The sequence below is a fragment of the Struthio camelus genome, chromosome 3, assembly GCF_040807025.1.
Source record: "Struthio camelus isolate bStrCam1 chromosome 3, bStrCam1.hap1, whole genome shotgun sequence".
NCBI classification, from domain to species: domain Eukaryota; kingdom Metazoa; phylum Chordata; class Aves; order Struthioniformes; family Struthionidae; genus Struthio; species Struthio camelus.
The window spans coordinates 104,652,236-104,673,245 of record NC_090944.1 but is presented as its reverse complement, the minus strand read 5'-3'; the positions used below and the strand labels follow the sequence as shown (position 1 = coordinate 104,673,245).

Sequence of the window (21,010 nt, the reverse complement as noted above, 5' to 3'; positions counted from 1 at the left end):
TTTTCCCTCCTCTGGTGCTGTGCTTTCCTGGGCTTGCTGGCTGGGTCTGACTCACCTCCATTCTTCCTTTTGATTGAGCTTTTTCTGTTTCAAAGACAGTTATCTGGTCCTCATCTTCAAGACAGGAGTTCAGGCTCCAGGATTCAGTAGAGTAAGCTCCATAGCACAGGCAGGCACCAGACAGGGAAGCAAAGAGATATAGCTATTCCTCAGTTCCTCCAGAGAGGAAAAGAGACTGATACTGTTACCCCTCGCCACTTCCTATAGTAAAAAATGTAGATTTTTTTTTAAATAAAAGTGAAACACATAAATAAGGTATTATCACTCCTTCTATGACAGACGTCTGCATTCCTGCCACCCTGACAACATTTCAGTCAGCCAAGGGTATTTAGCCAAAAAGAAAATTCAATCTGTTTTTAATAAATGCTGCTGCTGCCTGACTTTCTGTTTTTTTGTCAGTGAATCATTCTGTTGTTCTCTGTTATGTAGCGGTCATGTCCCCCAACTCAGAGATGGATGCATTTCAGTGGCTTTTTTTTTTTTTTATTAATACACAATAGCAATGCTTCATAAAAAGCTTTCTGGGATTAGGACAAAAGCTGCCGTGTGTACATAACAGTATGCTTAGTAACTTGCAATGAAATGGCTAGCATGCACATATGACTACTTCCTCGTAGATCAAACAGTTGGCTTTTCCTAGACCTTCTGTAGCTTAAAGTTTGGGTTTGGGAAGGAAGTCCCAAGAACAATCTAAAGTTTACAACAGTCTTAGCATGCAGCAAACACTAGTTTCTTCTTTTGCAAATAGATTATACTCTTTCTAGATGAGCCTCAACCCATAGCAGTACAGCAGCAGGACCGGAATGGACTGAGCAAGGCAAAAGTCCAAAACAGGATCTAGCTGGCTCCTTGGGGTGGGGGAAGCGACTGACCAGCCTGGATTTGCCTTCTGACAAACCCAGAGGGCATGCCCAGCCAGAGAGCAAACAGGCGACCAGCACCAGGACCTTCCCTGAGGGAGGAGGGTGCAGGGGTCTCGCAGGGATGGAAAGGCAGGACCAGGCTCAGCACTGAGAGGTCTCAACTAGTCTTCGCTCCCCGCTGGTCCCTCTGCACCCCACATCCCCTTCCCCACCATCACTCGCCACCGCTAGATCCAGCAGGGCTGCGCGGCTCTGCTCGCCCTGCCACACGCCTAGGGCTGCTCTCATCCTCTTCCCCGATATCCCGCCGCCGTCCCTAAACCCCCCCGACGGCCCCAGGCGATGGCAGCTGCCTGCTCTGCCGTCATTTCCTGCCGACTGCAGGCCTGCACCCCAGGCGCGGGCCTGTCCCCCCTTTCCCTGCCGCCATCCCCCGCCCAGGGCGGCCGGGCCAGGGCCAGGCCCGGGCACGCCGCCCTCTCCGGGGCAGGGGGCCATCCGGGGCAGCCCTAGACCCTGGGGCACCGGCACCGGCACCTCCCCTGGGACCCTGCCGGGCCAACGGCCCTGCCCAGAGCCTGGGGCAGAAACACCCCTCACGCAGATGGCGGCCCCAAGAGTCCAGCCCCTCACAAAGATGGCGGCGGCGGCGCGGACGTGGCCGCGGCCGGGCTGCGGCGGCTTGGGGTGGGGGAGGAGGGCACCGTGCGCATGCGCCATTGCGCCGGGGCCCGGCACCATGGGCAAGAAGCGAGAGGGGCTGAGCGTGGCCTGGGAGGTGAGGTGGGGCGGGGACCGAGGGGTGGCCTTGGTCTGGGGGTGAGGTGGTTGTAGGGCGGCTGTGCTGTGGGATGGGGTGGCTCTGGGGTGAGATGGTTGTGGGGTGGCCTTGCTCTGGGGTGAGATGGTTGTGGGGTGGCCTTGCTCTGGGGTGAGGTGGTTGTAGGGTGGCTGTGCTGTGGGATGGGGTGGCTCTGGGGTGAGATGGTTGTGGGGTGGCCTTGCTCTGAGGTGAGGTGACCGTGGGGTGGCATGGCTGTGGGATGGGGTGGCCGTGCCGTGAAGTGGCCTTGCTCTGGGGTGGGCTGGTTATGGGGTGGCTGCACGGTGGCTGCGCTCTGGGATCGGATGGCCGTGGGGTGATGTGGCTCTGGGGTGGGGTGGTTGTAGGGTGGCTGTGCTGTGGGATGAGGTGGCCTTGCTCTGGGGTGAGCTGTTGTTTTTTAGGGTATGTTTTTTAGGGTCTCTCTGAAGCAGACTTCATTCTGGCTCCTGCACTGGCCAGTGCTATCTTGACTGTATAGAGGAGGCAGGGGAGAGCCCACAGTTGAGGTCTGTGGGTTGTGAATACTTTGGGGACAGTAAAAGCCAGAACCTTTCTAACAAATGGCAGAAATGGGGCAGAACCAATCCAGTGAATCTTGTTGATTACCTCTCTGTCCCCAAGTCTTTCAGATGGACTTAGGCAAAACAGACAAATGCAGCCTGGGCAGAAAGGCTAGGGAAAGGACGTGGGGCATGTCGTAGATGCTTCATGTGCTGCTAATGAAAAATGTGAGTGTCCTATTGTGCCATATGAATGAGAGTTCAGTTTATAGTAGTGTTAGTGTTCATCTAGTTAGGCCCTTGCTGGAGAAGACAGACATTTCTGGGCAGTCTAACCAAAAGGTAACAGCCAAAAGGAGTCCAGAGGTGAGTGTTCTGACAGTCCAAGCTTCTCCTCAGTAAGCCTAGCAGAGAGAATTGAAATAATGAATTTCTGGTTGTTGTTTCTGGAGATGCGACAGCCAAGGAGAGATGAGATGTTACCTTCCAAAAAGAGAGGTGGTCAAAAGCATGAGCCCTTCTGAGACTTCCTGATCGCAGAATGAAAAGGAACTGGTTTTAGGTGACGCAGAAAATTATTGCAAAATAGATGGAGACTTTTGGTATCTTTAGATTTTTAAAATTTGTCGTGATAGAACAAGCTTATTTTGAAACGATTGTAGAACTACCCTTCTTGGAAGTGTTCTAGGTGAAAATTTAATCTCCGTACAAAAGTACTACTAAAAGATAGAATCCTTCCGCTTGCAGCGAAGGGAAAGGTACTGAATGGAAGTTGGGGAGGAAGAAAACAAAATGACTTTAAGCCAGAGGAAGAGAAGTCTCTGTTTTAGGTATATCAGATGTCAGAATGCTTGACAGCCACGATGATAATTTCATAATTTGAACTTTCATTCAGTTCTGTGTTACCTTCTGAGCTGTTATGGTTGTAAAGAAAGCTTTCCAAATGAGTCTTAGTATGACTTGATGCATGGCTGTCTCTGAAAGGCCTAATGTGGGCAGTGTCATGCTTAACTAAAGTCGTGATGCTAAATGAATGCAGTTTTTTACACGGACACTTATGTCTGTGTAAATCTGCATATCGGATTAGCTTGTGCTTACAAATTAGAGGTGCAATTATTATGACCTGGTTTAAATGGATATAAACATGTCTCTATAATGTTATGGTGGTTTAAACTCATGCCACACCTTGTGTATAGCTTTGTTGTCTTCTGACAAGTGGTCCCATTGACAATACTGAACTACTGAACAGCCCAGAACTTCCTTGATGAAATCCATCAGGAGAATGAAACTAGGACGTCTCTGGTCAATTCTGTGGCAGTGTAGTAAACCTGGGAAGAACTTAAAAGAGAGTGACAAGGACGATCAAAGCTGTGGACAACTTGTGCATGAAATGACTGAGTAGAGAATTTTCCTGTAAGTCTGAAAACAAATGACAGAAAGCGGATCTGATATAGGTCTATATTCTCTCTACGCTACTTGTGATTTTAAATATATATATACAAAAGCTGAATGTTCATTGTCTCTTCAATACAAAACTTAGGCCTATCAAATGAAACTAGCAGATACAAACTCAAAGCAAACCTGTGCCACACCTGCGCAAACCTTCCGATAACTTGTGGCTATGGTGTGAAGCTCCTTCTCACAGGATGTTGTAGGCCTTAAAAATATACTTAGGCGTAGGCAGCAGCTGAACAAGTTAACGGAAGGAAAAAAAATTGGGTTATTGGATGCGGGAGAACACCTTATACTCGGGCAGTCCCTGACCTGCGAATGCCGAGTGTGTAGTTGGAAGAAGTGTTGTTACATGTATTGCCCAAATCCTGTTTCTGACGGTGACTGATCAGTGTCTAGGCAAGAGTATTAAGAATAGGGGAAAAGGCACGTGTATTCCTTGCTCAATAAAGCTGTTCTTGCAGAATTTTTTTGAAATGCTGTGGATGGTGCTGTGTGGTCACATCTGTGTGACATCCTGCAATGCCTCTGATACAAGCTGAGACACAGCGTGCTAACTGGATAGGCTGTGAAGGAGAAGATGCAGGTGGGATCCAGCCCTCTCTCCTGTACCAAAACTGAGGGTTGAGCTGCAGGATTTATCTTAGACTTTGCTGATGGATCATCTTCTGTTGTGTAGTAGCTTACCTGGCAAATATTTCCAAGCATGCTGTGGGCACAGCATCTATGAGAGGACTTGTCAGCATGCAGAATGATTCTACGAGCATGGTGAAAACTGACGCGAGTCCATTAAGCGCAAGTTAGTATGTGATTTTAAACAAGACTCGTCTCTGCTGGACTGATTTTAATAATCCAGCCAAATTTGTGGATGCAAGAACCACTAATTCCCTTGTGAAAAGAACTGCTCAAGTGTACTGGCAGGTGACAGGTAGGCATGAGGAGACTGCTCAGCGAAGGTTGTTTTTTCTTTGCCCCCATCTCTTCAGTTGGCTTTGATCTGTTTTATATGAGGGTCAGAAGACGAAAACCTCATTACCTAACGCTGCTGGATGTCAACGTATGTGTGATGTGGCTCTTTGCCAGTATCTTAATTAGGGAATTCATAAAAGCAGAGGGAGGATGCAGTTCTTGAAAAGTGCTTTTAGCCCTTCTGCTGGAAAGAAAGCTTTTATTAATTCATTACAAAATGAATTAAAAGGGATCCAGCTCAACTCTGTAAGCAAAGCTCCCTCCCTCCCTCCATGCTAGCCATTTTGGACTCCAGGATGGTCCCAACAAATGAGATCTGTAGTAAACATGTAAGTCAGTTAGGACTGAAATCCATGTTTTTCTGGTTTGAAGAGGTCTTTAGATTTTGTGCGAGTGTTGTCAGAATTCAGTGAAAATGATTCTGTGCCAAGTCATACCTTTTGGAGGAAGGGAGGCACCTGGCTTTCGATCACTGTGTGTGTGCAAGGCTGCTAGGACTTGATTTTCCAGAGTGGTTCATGGAAAGCGGAAGGGCAGTTCTGTATGCCCTGAGCTGCTCTCTGGATGTTAAGCACCTATAACACTTTCTCCTTTTAATGGGCACTACTTAAAGATGTTTCTGCGAGTAAAGTCCTTCATCCCTGCTATGGAGCAAGTTGACCCTGAAGAGTTGCAGCGTGAGCTTTCCATACGCTGTGCTTTAGCTCTGTCCCAGAGGAACATCTTCAAGGAAAGTTGGGGGTGGGGGGGGGAGGGCAGAGTTCGGTCTTCACAACTTAATTCACAACTGTGCTGAGACTGCCATTTAAAAGATATGTTAATGTGAAGTGCAGTGATGGCTCAGCATCTTGCTAGAAAGCCCAGCTCTTCATTTTCATGCAGACCTCAGACAGGCCTAGGTTCCTATCCCAACTAACCTCTCAGTGCATTTGTTAGCATGGGGGCTAGGTTTCCATTCGTAGTAAGTTCAGGTGTGCAACTGCTTCTAGGATTGCTCTCTCGCTTGGAGAGCTGCCCCTGGGGATTATGCTGAAGCTTTTCAGGTTCTCTTGCGCCACAGCTTTACAGGCTACAGGGACTCCCTGGCAGCCCTGAGAATAACCCGTAATTCTCAGACGTGTTGCTCTAATTTCTCCTCTGTGTTTATTTTCTCTTTCTCTATTTCCTTTTGCCTTGCAGTGAAGAGTTGCTTGGATGGCTTAGCTGCTGAGAGACTCCTAGCATGCAGGAGCAGATCCCAAATCCCAAGTGAGGCAGTGGCACTGGCATATCAGAATATTGCTCTGCCCATAGTTTGGGCTATTGTCTGGGGCTCTTTGTTTAAATAAACCGCCTCCGGAAGGTAGATAGTCTTTTCTTAATTTGCAGGTGGGGAAACTGAGGCACTGTGGGGGGATGGGGGGGGGGTGACCTGACAGGAAGACAACCAGTTTCTCTCTGCTGTGGCGACATGTTGCTGCCAAAACTTGGCGCAGGTCGCAGGTAGGTAAGCAGGGTGGAGGCCTTGGTGAACATGTGTTAGGGATGTTAGGCAGAGTGCTGCAGAGACCTTTCTGTCCAGCTTAATGTTGTCTGTGTGTAGCTCAGGATCTTTCACCTCTGCAGGCCTTGTATATTTAGCTGTGGAGGCAGGAGGCCGAGTGGCTGGACTTCCCTTCTCAGTGGAGGTGGATCCATATCAGCTAGGAGAAGCGCTGAGGGTGACTGATGTGTTTTTCAGATCGATGGGCTGGAGGAGAAGCTGGCGCTCTGCAGACAGAGCATGGAAGAGGTGGATCTTAAACTGCGCAGGGAGAAGCTCAGCCCTGAAGGAAGGTATTGATGATCACCTCCTTTCACAGCTATAGCTGCATGCTTCAGCTAGCTGCTGTCCTGCTGTGGTACTCAGCAAGGGCTCTTGGATGGATGGGAATTTGTGTGGTTTCCCATGACAAGACTCTCTTCCCCCAGCTTGGTGCTTAGTCAGCAAACTTACCTGTGTGAGAAGTTTAGCGATATATGGAGAGCTGATCTTATAGACAGACTCACTCAAACCTGCAGTGCCCCCAGTCAAGCAGCGCATGGACTTCCCAGTTTATTTGCAGAACTGGCTCCAGGCCTGATAGGAAACAGCTCTGTAACACCAGCAAAGGGTTCACTCTGTGCTGCTACTCAAGCCTTGTGGGAGCTGCCTAAGTTGAGACAGGGAAGATGGGTAACAACCACTACTCCAGGCCAAACCCAGGCTGGGATGCATATGGAAAAAGGCTGAGGGAAGTGACTCTAGCTCTGCCTATGTTGCAAATAGAGCTGGGTGTAGAAACGCAATGATCCACTGCCTTTCCTTGAGAAAGGGAAGAGGGGCAATTCCCCTGAGATCTGTTACTGACATCGAAGAGGCAAATGTAGTCTTTTGAGCTGAGACTCAAGCAAGGACTTTAATGTGGACTTGTTTTAGGAGACATAGGCAGAACCTGACATCTCCCTGGAGTGTGAAGCAAGAGATAAGTCTTCAGTCCTTACCAGGGTGCAAAAGCCAGGGCTTCCCCCAACTGGAATCTCCAAGCTGATTCTCAAATCTGTGAGGTTGAGGGCATGCCTTTCCTCAAGTCATCAACATCCTATCGCTCTGCTCCTAGCAAAGAGCCTGGAAAGCTCAGTTGTAGGCCCAGGAAGGGAGCGGTCTTGTTGTTTCCTATTTTCTGCTCTACAAGAGCAAGTCCTATAGAGCCCAGCTAGAAACGGCCCTAGCAGTGACTCACACATTGAGATTTTTCCAGCATCAGCTTATGTTCTTTGCTCTCCCTTTCCACTCTGTTACTTTGTTCTCCATCTGCCATTCCTTGAGCCAACCCCTTGCCCCCTTGCTCTCTTTTCTCCTCCTTTACTGGGATTTTATATCCCCATTCATATTTGGACAGGCTCCTGTCTCCTTTCCCTCATCTCTCTAGCTCCACATCTCACCAGTCCTTTATCTAGGCCTAAATTTGTCCCCTTGTATTACTGTCTGAATTTGTCTGCTGCTGAGGTGGCCAGCCAACCCGCCTTCTGTTGCAGTAACTTGACAGAATGGAACGTACCTGTGTGATTTCTCTCTGAAATGCGGGACCTAGAGCAGAGAACTGGGATTTAGGAATTCCTACGGCTTTTTCCAAATTTCGCAACTTGCATGCAGATGGAAAGAGAAATTCTCTTGCCCTAATTGAGATTATTCTCAAACCATGGAAGAAAGTCCTTGTCCTCTGATCAGAGCCATTAATCTAGTGAGTGTTATGCAAAGGAGAGCTCTGCTTTCCCATTTTGAAGTTCTATTATGATGTTTTCTTCCTTGCTTTCCCCACCAACCCAAAGCTCCCTCCTCCTAGACTCGCAGTAAGCTGCCTACTTGTTCTCCTAGCTCAGGGTCCTTGAGTCCTGTACGCTTTGCCATACTTCTTTAATAAGGTCTCAGTTCCTGTCTCATTCTCAAAGCCTCTTCCCTTGACTCGCTTCAAAAGGCGAGCTTCTAAGTAGGAGCTCAGTGATGTTGGCAAATCTCTCTTCTTATGTCCTCCTGGACTGCACTCTGCATTTCTTTTCCCAAGGTTGTTTCTAAGAGCCCTTCTTTCCTCTCCTGCTGCTACTGTAGCCTGCTTTCCTGCTGCCCATCACTTAACCAGCTGTACGCTTAGGTTTGAATCTCTTTCTATTACAGGTTCTTGCTTTACCCCAAGGGGAACAACAAACTATTTCACTTACTTGTAATACTTCCTTGTAATACTATAGTCTGCTCTGAACAGGGAGATAATTTGTTAGTAGCGCATGTTTATTTGTATGCACACAATCTGCAAGGAGTGGCAGTGTCCTCATTGCTATAATGGAAATGCTGCTGCTTTCAGGCAATTTGTTTTGCTTATATTTTAAACTGTGTATTAATTAATCATCTTGTGCAGTTGAAGACACAGGCTGGGTGGGTGGTGGTGTGGGCCCAGTTTACTTATTATCCAGTCTTCAGTCTAGTAACAGGTTGTTTAACTGTTTTGTTACTGGGCCTAGGTTCAGCTTGTCTCCCTGAGTGGAGGAATTTGTATAAATCAGGCATCCCTTAGAAGGGGATCCCAAATTCAATGGGTCAGAAGAGTTCGTCTTTCAGCACTGAGCCAGTTTGTGCTGGAAGGGCAGGATCCAGCAGAGAGCATGTATAGACCCTGTCCTGTCCTGTATCAACTGCAGAACTTTCCCTACCTGGGGGAACAGGGTAGGGGGATCTCTGACCGACAGCCCCCTTTCTAGCCTGCCTGCCTACAGTGGCACTGTCCTGAAATGAGACACACAACTTTTTCCTTCCCCAAAGCTACATTCTCTAATTACTGCATCTCTCCTCTTGCTCATCTCGGGGTTTCTAAACTGTCACCTCTTCATAATGAAGGGTGAGGGGCTCGTTCTGTGAGCAGCTATCCCTGCTGGTGGGGCAGAGTTTCTCTTCCATCATATAAGCAAAGAAATAAGCTGTGTTGTGCCTCGCAGGTAATGAACTCCTCTTCTCATTACAGAAAGTCACTGGAGAGAGAGAGAAACTTACTAATGACCAAAGCTGACAACTATGGTAAGAGCTTCATCGAAAATGGTCCCTCTGGGCTGGATGGGATCAGTGCTGCAGCTTAGTTTCCTGTTCAAGCTTCTGCCACCTCTGACTTCTGCCTTTGAATTTGGGCTCAATCAAACAGGGCAAGGCTGAGGGAAATTTGGTCAGCATTTTATAAAAGGAATCCAGATCCTCTGTACCCCTCTTGAGCTGTGGAAAAAATATTAGGTATCAGCTGATGGGGGGGGGGTAGGGATAAGAGGTCCCCTTTACACGTCCCCAAACCACCTGTAATTTTACAGAATCTCAGCCAACAGCTTTACCTGCATTGCTTTTAACCTTTCCCCATTGACCTCCTCCTCTTTTTTTTTTTCTTCCTTCTTAAACAAAGGAAGAGTTGCTAAACAAACTTGGAAAAGCTATCTGGAGGGTAGCAAAGCATACTTTCCCTGGGAAGGGTTCTCCCTATATCAGTCTCTGGAGCTGTGCAGCATAGGGATTTACACTGACATGTTACATCATCTTTCTGGGGCACAAGGAGGCCCAGATTCTGCAACCGTTAAAAGTGGCTGAGGTTGGTTTTTAAGTGAATTTAAGCACTGGAAGAAGATAATGGAGATAATGAGAGAAAAAGATAATGAGAGTCCTGAAGACTTGTCTACAGTAAAAGTATTTGTCTATAGTAAAAATAGCTCTCTTCCCACTGTCCTCGTCTTCCTTCTCTTAGGGAACATGGAGTTGTTCTAATCACCCGTTCTAGGGCCCTTGGTAGGGTCCTAGAACAAGGTTGTTAGCAAACAGGAACTGGAACATGGGCTGAAACATTTCTAAGTACAGTTACTGAAATAGACAGGATGAAAGTTAGCAGGTGAAAGGGTCCTTATTAGTCTACTTCCTGCCCAGCACTTCCCATAAGTATCAGCTTTGCATATGGATCACAAGAGAACAGCCCCTGGGCTAAGGTAGGCTTGTTTCTCTAAGATAGTTTTGAAAGGAGAAGTAGCTGCAGCACAAAAAAAATTTCACAAGCAAGGCTTTTGTTTGTTTCCCAGAAAAAGAACTGAGCGTGCTTCGTAAGGAAAATCGCAAGAACGCTGCCCTTGCTGTGGCCATGGGGTTACTGATTGCTCTTATATACACCTGCTGGACGATGTGATTGCACTCCAAAATTCTCCCTGCTCACCAAATGACTCTCCTGCAAGGAGCTCTTCCTTTTCTCACCAATGTGCCTCCCTCCCAAGGGTGGGAAAGAGCATTTCAAACTGTTCTTGTTTGTCCTCCCCAAGCCTCATTGCAAGGACACTTTCTCTTCAAGAACTGAGGGGCTGGGAGGCAAACTAGAAATCGAAGCACACCTGTGATCAGAAAGCAGGTCAATGCAGGGCTCAAGGTGGAGCTCTCTTATCCAATATGCAGTGAAGACCCTCCTGGCTGATGCAGGAATGCAGTACTTTCTTCCTTTTAGAAGAGGACCTCTCTGGGTTGCAGACAAGTGCTCTCTGGGCCACCTTCTTGGTTCCCGTGCCCCAGCAATAAGCTGAAGGGACCAAGTTCTCTGGATCAAAGGGAAACCTGGATATTGTGCCCTCCAACACACATATATATGCCCTGAGCTGATGCTAAATAGAGACAGTTTCCTCCTCCACACAAACTTACAGGACCAGAGGAATCCTACCTCCACAAAATCAGATGGGAGATGGGCATCTCTTTCTGCAAGCAGGTAGCAGCCAGCTTGAGATCTTGGTGCTTGGATTTTGAAAGATCTGCCTACCTCTCTTGTGCATCAGAGCTTGTTAACCATTCTGTGCCTCCAAGAATCAGCACTTGCAGAAGAGAGTTTGCTATCAACTCCCAGGGATGAAAGTGCCTCTGTAGGGTTTTAAATAAAATAATTAGACCTAGTAGCTTCCAGCTTTTCCTTTTTTTTTTTTTCCCCTTCCTCTCCCTCCTCCCTATATTTTGTAACAGGCTTCTCAGCCACTGTTCTGCTCTGTTCTTGTCCTACCACTCCCCTGCTGGCATACCGTCCATCGCAGTAAGCCTAGACCAGGCTAGGTACTTGACGTTCCTTGGTGGCAGGTCTCAGCGGTGGGCTACTGGCTGATTGTGGCCTGGAATCTGCTTGAGTATTTGCTGTCATGTGTGTGCTTCCTTTGAGTGGAAAAGCAGCCTAGCACAAGGCAGGGGAGCGCCAGAGGCTGCAGACAGTGTCCTGCATTCCCTTCTCATTCTGATCTAGTGACATACAAAGGGGAGCCCTGAGCAAGTGCTTGCTTGTCAGGAAAGCCTTTAAAAAAAGGGGACTACCTTCAAAATTTAACTATGCAAGGCATTTCTCTCTCTACACTAACACAAATTGCTGGCTAGGATTTTGTGGGAAACAAAGTAATCAAGCACCTTTGTGAACTAAAGGGGCTGTATTGATAATAGAGACAATGAAAGCAGAAGAGTCAACACAAAATGATACACAGCCAATACATTGTGCAATTAATGTATGTAAACATTCCCTTCAGCAAGACCTTCCTCGTCCCCTTTCCCAGCATGCTCCCTCCATATTCAGCCTTCAGCAGGGAAGCAAGTAGCTGAGTAGCTCATTCTGCCTTCTTGAAAGGGAGTTGAGGGTCAAAGTTCAGTGCATCAAAAAATAAAATTAAAAATAAAAGCAAATTAAAATTAAGAGGAGCGAGAGACAACAGGGCAGATAGGAAGCAACTGTTCATAAAAGCTAGCCTGCAGGCAAATCAAGTTTCTTTTGTACCCTCAAAGGCCCACACTTACCATAGCGTACTCCCTAGTTACCCTTCCGTCTGCAAGCCCAGAGGAGACCAAAGCCCTGAGTGAAGGGCGCGACACTTAGCAAAGGAGCCTGGCAAAGAGAGCAGCTTGCTTTGCTGGCATTAAAACAGCCTCAAGGCAGTCAGCAGAAGCACCAAAACTCAAATTACTGATTTAAAAAGCCAACTGTACACAGGCCTGGAAGCCACACAGCTAGAGGTGCTTTCTTGCCCAGTGGGAGAGGTTCTTCCCTGTCCTTCATAGAAGTGCCTTCGCTAAAAGAAAACTGCCACTGACAGGGTCTTGTCCTCTGAGGGGAAGGCCACAATCTCTCTCATGTTTTACCAGGGCTTGAGAGCACAGGGGGCTACAATTCAGCAACAGCATGCTACTGCTCAGGTAGACCTACCTGTGTCTAGGGATTAATAATTGTCAAGAGGCAGAAGGGGGACCAAAAAAGACTTTGGCCCGCTTCACTACTTTTGGCTGGAGTTTGAGCAGAAACAAAATAGCTCTTCTGTGCAATATCCAGGGCTTACCTATTTGTAACCTAACCTCCCATCCACACCCAGCTTTGCCTCCTCCAGTTTCCATACACCAACAGACCGTGCCAGCTTCTGTGCTGCTCCCCTAGCCAGGGTTTGTGGTTCTGCAGTATTGAAGCCTGTATACAAGTTTCCCTGGTACAAGGAATTGTAGCGGCTAAATTCATTTATGCCAAACAGTAGAGAACTAATGCACAGGTACATGGACGCAACTTGCTTGTGAAGACATGCAGGCTCAGAGAGCAGAGCCCACTCATAGGATGACATTCAGTACGTGCAGAGATTCAGCACAAAACCTATGCACAACATTGGGCCTTAGAGGGTGGAGAGGGGAATTCACAGCACTGTCCTTGTTCTGGCCTCTTTGCAAGGGATGCAATGCACCCATACTCCTGCAAGAGCCAAACTTTCCGTGTCTCATTATATACAGCTTGTTTAAATCCTACATGTGGAGATGGGGAAAAGGAAATAAGAATCTAAACAACTGCTATAGTTTCTGGGAGAACTATAGTTTTCTTTAAGGCACAGTTCAGGCAACCTCTAAATAAGTTTCCTCCCTACTGCCAACCTGTGTTTTTAAAAAAAAAAAAAAAAAAAAAAGCAACTTTGTTGTCTGGCCAAAAGCAACTGTGTGTTATCTTCTGATTTATATGGAAGACCTGGCAAAAGCCACATGGAAGCCAGAAGTGAAGGTAAAACATGCAGCAGAAGACAACTTTTAAGCCCAGCACAGAAGTGCATGGAGAAGTCTGTTGACACACAAAACATCATGCCGAGAGAGTCACAGCTCTGTGCCTTCACGCTCCAGATGCGGTTCCAGGGTCAGATCAGACATGGAGGGTTTCAAAGACCACTCTGACATTTAAAAAGGAAAGTCTAACATCCTTTCCAGTGGATATATTCAGGCAATAGGATTTCTTCTGAATAACCAACATGGTCAAAGTCAAGATCTCGCTTCATCAAAGCCCTGGGTCTTTTGTAAAAATCAAATGTTCCCATCATTTCCTCTAAAGACCTCCAGCGTCACAAACCTCCTGCGTCTTCCCTCCCACATCTGCTTTCCTCCCTGAAGATATGGGTAACAGTGTTGAGTACCAAGAGAATTAAAGCACCTTGGTCTCAGAAGTACCATGAGGCATAGACACGTTCACAGATTTACACCAGGCTGGTGGCTGAGGGTCAGTCATGGACCTGGAGAGGGGAAATCCTTGTCACAGCAGCTTCCAGAGGTCTGAGAATACCCTGGCATTCTACACATCAAAGCCGTGCCAGGGACTCTCAAGATCTTATCACCTAGGTTGGCTTTTGTTCACCAGGATACCATCATAGAGGAATTGCCAGCGGTCAGCCAAGTGCCTTGACAAGCGCTGGAGACACCAGCAAGAATACATACTTGTGTCCCAAAGCTAGCATTCCCTAAGGAGTTATACCCACCACTGGATCGCAAAGACCCTTGACAAGGCCAAGGAGACAGACAGCTGCCAGGAACTGTGCAGGGCTGCTCGAGTATGCTGTTCCCCAGCTCTGTCACCATCCTCTGCTCCTTCCCGCACTGCCAAGTAAGCACGTACCACCTCCGAAGAGTTCTGGCGCACACGCACAGCTCCACAAACCTAGCTGAATGTTTGAACAGGAACAAGGAAAGCTGCCAACCCCCTGGCCTTGTGCATGCAGGAGGTCAGGACAAAAGGGCATTAGGCCTTGGCTCCAGGAGTCTCCATGGGTACTCCTGCAGCAGGCACTACCTGGGCCATACGCTTACATACACTGCCATCCCAGGCTACAGCCTTGTCCTATGCCTTCTGCATACCACCCCTGGTTAGATCACCTCCAGGAAATCAGCTCTGGAGAAGACCAGGGACAGAAGTTGTGGAGTCTCCCCAGTCCAGCCAGTCCCGAAGAATCCAAGCAGGGCTCAGCAACCCCCGCACCCCTCCTGAGCGCAGGCATCAGGGGTAGTGCGCTTGGATGAAAGACAGGACATCCTCCTTCGATAGCTTCTCTGGATCTTGCCTTTTCTGAGAGTCATGCACTTTGACACCTTCCCCCCACTCCCAGAAGAGGCGGCTGTAATGGCAGACACTGTGGGCAGAGAGGAGAACAAGATTAGTAAGGCAAAGGGGAAGGGAATAGGAAGACACTGTCATCATAGCCCCAAAGTGCACTACAAAGACAGTTGCCCTGGCAATGGGAGGCATCCAGAGATAGTCTAAGAAGGCCACCACATTCATTCACTTGATAAACTCTAGAGCCTTTAAGGTACAGAAACTTCCAAGCCTACGAGATTTGCATGGAAACAAATGTGTTAATTTTAGCTCCATTTAAGATGGTCAGAGCTTTTTTCCATTTAAGATGGCCAGTTTAGTATTTGCTGGAAGGAGACAGGTCATTAGGGAAAACCTACCTTCCCCCCAAAGGTTTTCAGAGGATGTTGATGCAGGCAATGAAAAAACCTTAACAAAGAACTTAGAAAGCCTGACAGCAGCAGCAAGCAGCAGTCTGATCACTCATTCACCACAAACCTACTAGAGTCCAGTAATACCTGTCTTACGTAGCTTAGCAAATGAACAGAACTTCATGTTGTACAAAAGCAGCTGGGATCACCCCTTCTCTCCCCATGTTATCTAACCAAGCCCCACTTGGCTGATGAGACTTTGGTCCTAACACCACTTCTCACTCCATCCATCTGCCACTTCTCACTCCATCCATCAAGCCCAGCCTTCCCTCAGTGCATCAGCAGAGTTCCAACCATAATGAAAAAGAGCTGCTGAACAGCATTTAGTTTTGTATAATTGCTGACACTTAATATAACAGTAGCTTATTTAGTGCTATTGTTCTAAAAAAAAAAAAAAAAAAAAAACAGTATTAGCATAGCGACAAAAGCACATGTCAATGGCTAATTGCACATACATTAGTACTCACTATTGACAATACAACTCCCTTTTGGAGTCCCACACAAGCCTTCCCCATCCTCATCCATTCATGCTGGTCCGCTTTTGAGAAGAGGAGTGTATAAGGCAGAACTAACCCCATCCTGAGGCAGGGAGGGGAAAAAGCACCATGTGTCACTGCTTCTGCAGTTTTAAGCCCCTTCTTCTATTTAGCTAGTTAAAGGAAGCCTACAGATTCCTAAGAGCACTGCTGTAAGGCAGATAAGACTCAGAGCGGGAGATCAGGACCTCTGTTTCATATGAACATCTCCCTCAGAGGCACGGTCAGGGAGGGGGGGAGCGAAAGGGGGGGAAATCTTTAGAGACCACCTGAGGCGTGATATCCAGAACATCTCCACCCATGAGCCCTGAGCTGCCAGACTCAGAATGTGCTGTCCTTAGGCAGCCTAGGCCTAGCACACATTAGATACAGACTGGTTTCAGCAGCCACAGTGTTAATGACTGTCTAATGGCAATCCATTCCCATCCTCTCCCAAGGAGCTGCTGCTACTTTTTTCTCACTTTCTCGTTAAACAACTCCCAGCTAGCTATAATTTATCCCAGAGCCCAGCCTAAATGAATTGGGATTTGCTTTTAAATTAGCAACTTCCAGCCAAGCATCTTAAGATACTTTACAGTTGCCAGACTCAACTTCCATTTCTGTGGATGCAGGGAGGTTCAATAACTTGCTGCAGAGAGGGAAAGGGTAGTTGTGAGAAGGTGCATTATTCATAGCAATCAATGGCAAAAATCTACCACGGATCAGCAGTATCCTAAAACCAAGTATCCCAAGAAGATACCAGCTCCTGCAGCACACCCTGCTGGTGACCAAGCTGTGCTTGCACTACAAACGACTGCAAGAACAGAGCACAGCCAGCGTGGATCCCCTTCCAAGTCCCCAGAAACAAGGTCTAGAGAAGCACCAACAGTCAGGACTTTTCCACCACTTGACAATACTAACTTAAGACCTAAGCACTGGCCTGTTGGAGAGAACAAGGCAGCATACATGAGATGCATGAACCCTTGAGCAGTATCCTTCCATAGCCTCAGCTCTGGCAAATACTGAGGCTCGTACTCACTGAAAGGGTGCAATGGATTCAGAAGGGAGATCGTATGTTGAGTTCTTGGTTATCTTGTTGAAGAAGAATTTCCTCCTGGATTTTTTGCTGTATGCCATCGTCCAAGGATCTTGGGGAAAAAACACAGGGACAAGATAGAAAATGGAATAGGGAAACAAGCACAACATAAACAAAGCAGAGAGGAGCAATCTGTAAGAATATATCGTGATCCCTCCCTTACTCCTCTCCCTTCCCTCCCCACCAAAGGACCTGTTCTGCAAGCTGTTCTCTATTCACTGAGAAAATTCCCTACTCCCCGCATTTTAAAATGGACATTCCAAGCAGGCTATTTCCATGCACTATTACTTTGGAAAATACCTTATTGGGGAAAGAATACAAACTCAAAAAAAAAAAAGAGTCATCAGTCATGTAAATAAATGGAACTCCCCACACACTAGCTAATCAAATCACAACAGAAAAACTTACCACAAAAAACCCTAAACCTTATCCCAATTCAAGCTACCCTCATTTCAAACAGACATAACCCATCTCTAGCTATTGGAATGCTCCCATTACTTTTTATCAAGTTACAACAAAAGCAAGCCTGGTCACTACTTTTCACTTGAAGATAAGGAGAAAAGGAAAATGAGAGCAGAGGACTCTCTTTTCCTACCATTCACAGTCCGTACGATGTAGAGTCCTGTGGGCACAAAGTGCCGGTCATCTCGGCCCGTGTAGGATAGCCGGGGTATTCCCCCTGAACTCTTGATGACTTTCATCTCTAACCTGAATGTTGAGAGAAGGCAGTGACAGAGATTGCCAAACACAGCATCTCCTGTTTCTTCCTGCACTGTCCTCTTGCACACAAAATGCACCTGCACACCCTCTCCAGAGTGTTACAGTGAAAACTGACAGCACTGCACATGACGGGACAAATCATCACATCTCTGGAGAATTCAGTCTCTTGCATCACCCACACATCTAGAAAAGCCAGCCAGAAATCTCCATATAAACAGGCGGCAAGTCAAGTGCTGGAATGAAGGATCTATGATGATTTACCATACTTAATCCAAATGGCGCTGCCATTTCAGGTACACACTCTTAATCTTTCAAGCCACTGGCACTTCTGTACACAAACTCAAGCGAAGCTTTCTTCTCTCACACATCAAAGGAAAAGGCAAAGGATCCCTGGTGACAAGAGCTAAAAAAAGATGCTGCTCCTACCACTGGTAAGCACATTGGCCACATCTGTGCATTAGAATTCAGCAGGATGATTCTCTGAATAAGCAACACCCCAGAAACAGCAGCTATCAGCTGTAAGAGCTCTTCCCCCAGGGATCCTCAAGCACAGACAAGAGCATCCCTCCCGCTGCTGTGCTGCCACATGTGGTGACTGATGTCTTCAGTATGTCCCCAAGTGTTTCCCTTGTGCTGGTCACTTACCTCACAAAAATCTTCTCCATCTCCTCTAATCTGTACACTTCCTTAACTCTGGAGAAAGCAAAAGCATGATGAAGCATAGTTTAAAAAGTCTGCATTGTCCCCTTTTTCTCTCCCAGCTACTGGGGGCAGCCAAACAATACATTTTGTACAGCATAAGGTGGTCAAGCTTGACTAAGGTTCACCTTCCTCCTCAGTCTTATGCAAGTCAGTGCCTTGTTTCTCCTGGCTTGAGAAAACCTGACACCTGCACACTCGCAGCTGGGTTGCCGTAGGCAGCATACTAGTGTCCTCATTGCGAAAGAAGCTGTGTATTTTTACTTCAGGCTAAGTATACGGAAGAAGAACAGTGAAAGCCGATCACTTTTGCTTTCCCTTGAGGCAAATCCACCAAGATCATCCCCAGGCAGGAGATACAGTTCTGGCATGCTGGCCTCACAATAAAACTAAACAGCCTGATCTTTGCTGTGATTATCCTCAGGGACACCTCAAACTCATTAGTAACCCTCAGGTACAAAAACACAGCTTTATTTTTTTTTTTTTTAAATCATTAAGTTGGAATCATCACTCTATGATGTCAACCTGCTTTTATTGTTATTGTTCTGAGACACACAAAAGATAATCAGAAAATTTCAAAAGCACCACGTCTGACCAGACGTGCCAACCAACCATTTCCCACACACACCTGCAGGCACCAGGCTCCCAAGGCACAGTTTGAACATCGCAAGAGCAGCAAGAGGCCCCTCTGTAACCCATTTCTACAGCCCTCTTTCTCAATTCCCCTTTGGCCCTCCTCCCCACCACTTTTGACCCCAAGCGCTGTGCGTCTGTCTGTCTTGAGGATGAGATCCTACTCATGATGTATAATTAATCCATTAAGCAGAGATTCCCTCCCTCCAGCTTCTCTCACAATACCACAGCACTTCCAGCTAGATTAGAAGCCTTCTAAGACAAAAACTGTTTTGTCTGCAATATCTATCCGATACCCACAACGATGCTCTGATGCTCCACCATAGTAGAATTAACAAGATGGAAAGTCAGAAAGCAACCAAAGCTGAAGCCTCTTGTCAGGAACTTTCTTGGGATTATAACTAAAGCCTTCTCCTCAGATTAACCCTTTGGAGATTGCAAGCACTGGGGGACGCTTCCTTTATCCACTAGCAACAGTTAAGCTAACTGCACTGACCATAGCATGCATTTGAGACTGGCACGAACCACTCCACCTACGATGAAGGCATGACTGCCCAGTATAGGAGAGGAGGGGATAACTCCTCTTCTATCAACCTTATCTCAGATATTTAAAGGGCCTTTAGCCTCTTCCCAGTGAAGAGGCTGAAATTCATAGCTCTGTTATGAAGTTCAACTCCTTTAGCTCATCTTCATCCTTGAACACAATCAGACCAAAGCATTCCAGGCTGAGGGAAGGAGGAGTCACTCACCGAATGGGGTTCATATCTGGCCGGCTAGGTTTAGAAACAGCTTTGACAAACTTCTCCGCAAGTTGAATCCTGAACCAAAACGGAAGAGAGTCCTGAAGTTTATGTAGACCTTTGGGCACAACAGGTAGGTAATGGATCCAGCAAAACAACTGATTAAGACACATCTACGCATCTACCAGTCTACGCAGGTAGACTGACACCACCAGGAGCCAAAAGGGTCTTGAACGCCACCTTCCTCACCCTGCCCTCCCAGTTCAGTGCCTAGTGATAATGGCTGTTATTCAGTAAAAATGGTTCTCCATAGCTCCTCCAAAAACCCATGCGCTGCTGAACACATTACATGCATACACCAGCAGGAAAGCAGGACTGGCAGAGACATCATGCCACTGACGGAGAAAATAGAGAGGCTCCTCCCTTCTCGTCAGCCAGTCACCAGCTGTGTTCGTTCATATTCCCAGGACGATCAGTTCACCCAGACTGTGGCTGGCTCACCCCCAGCTAAGAAGGGAGTTAGACCTGCTCTGATGCACAGAGAAGTTACAGAAGCTCCATGAGCTCTACAAGAAAAAAAGCTTCTCCAGAACCTACATACCTCTGGTTGAAGTGCTGCTTTCGAACATCATTGCCATTCAGCACCAAGACATCCAGGATGTGGATGGCACTGATTTTTCGCTGGGCTTTCCCCTAGGAGGGCAATACAGACACTTACTGTTCAGACTGTCCGTTGCTATTTCAGCTTTGTTTTGTACTCCATTTTTTTTGTCAGCACATCATTCTCTTCTAGCAAGAAAGCAGCTCTTCAGATATTAGAAGCACTGCAAATTCCCTGCAACCTGTAGTACAGTGACGTGCCATCATCCAAGAACCATTGTAGTTCATCTTTCCCTCCTGAGTTGGAACTGTGTAGAAGGCAGGGCCACAATTGCCTGAAGGTGGCATCACCAGCTCTCTGGCACAAGTGCCTTATCAGGTACCACAGTGCAAAACTCAGTGCAGTGCAGCATCCTCACCCGAGGTGCCAGAGGACAGTAAACTCCCTGGAAGCAATGCCTTACACTCCAGGATTGTTTCCTAAAGCCTGCAATCACTACCTAGTAGTTATGCACCCAAAGAGACACAGAACAGATTAACTCTTGGTAAGCAATACCATCTCCTGCTGCACATAGGACAAAAGCAAGTCATATCTAAAAGGGGTTCAAAATGATGTTAGAAGATCACCTCTATAGCCCTAGATGGAAATAACTTAATCCAAAATAGTTTCTCTAAAGATCGTACACAAAAGCATTGCACCTGCACAGATGGAACATGTATTCTGCAGTACCCTACAGAGAATGACTGAAACTGTTAGTTTTTTTTTTTTTTCAGACCCTTGGCAAGGCAGATAATAACTTCCTACCTCTCCCTTCAGTTCATGAACAATTTCCACAGAGAGAAGGGTATCTCGTGGCAGCTCAGTTTTCAAGTCCAGCTTTGTCCAGCGATCTGACTGGCGACCATCCCAGGTGTAGATCTGTGATTTCTGTGTGCAGAAGGCAGAGTCAGATTCAGCCAAGGCCTGATTGGGGGAGGGGAGGAGGAGAGACCTCCAACTTTAAAATTAAATCTAGAAC

General features: G+C 47.0%; 2 protein-coding genes across 4 annotated transcripts in view; one reads left to right on the top strand and one right to left on the bottom strand.

Moving 5' to 3' along the window:
- The first annotated feature begins 1,324 nt into the window (after positions 1-1,324).
- CCDC167 (coiled-coil domain containing 167) lies at positions 1,325-11,117 on the top strand. Its single transcript, XM_068939537.1, has 4 exons — positions 1,325-1,701; positions 6,391-6,485; positions 9,182-9,234; positions 10,266-11,117. The coding sequence occupies exons 1-4, from the start codon at positions 1,528-1,530 to the stop codon at positions 10,367-10,369; spliced, it is 426 nt and encodes a 141-aa protein (XP_068795638.1). The 5' UTR covers positions 1,325-1,527; the 3' UTR covers positions 10,370-11,117.
- Positions 11,118-11,674: 557 nt separating this feature from the next.
- Positions 11,675-21,010, bottom strand: part of CMTR1 (cap methyltransferase 1) — a 29,859-nt gene continuing 20,523 nt past the window's right edge. For all 3 annotated transcript variants that reach the window (XM_068939536.1, XM_009686705.2, XM_068939535.1), the window contains exons 18-24: positions 20,797-20,919; positions 19,993-20,084; positions 19,401-19,469; positions 17,965-18,012; positions 17,195-17,307; positions 16,543-16,651; positions 11,675-14,615 (exon numbers count right to left, since the gene is read on the bottom strand). In XM_068939536.1, coding sequence (XP_068795637.1) covers positions 14,483-14,615; positions 16,543-16,651; positions 17,195-17,307; positions 17,965-18,012; positions 19,401-19,469; positions 19,993-20,084; positions 20,797-20,919 — 687 coding nt within the window. In that variant the 3' untranslated portion in view covers positions 11,675-14,482. The remainder of the gene's footprint in view (positions 14,616-16,542; positions 16,652-17,194; positions 17,308-17,964; positions 18,013-19,400; positions 19,470-19,992; positions 20,085-20,796; positions 20,920-21,010) is intronic.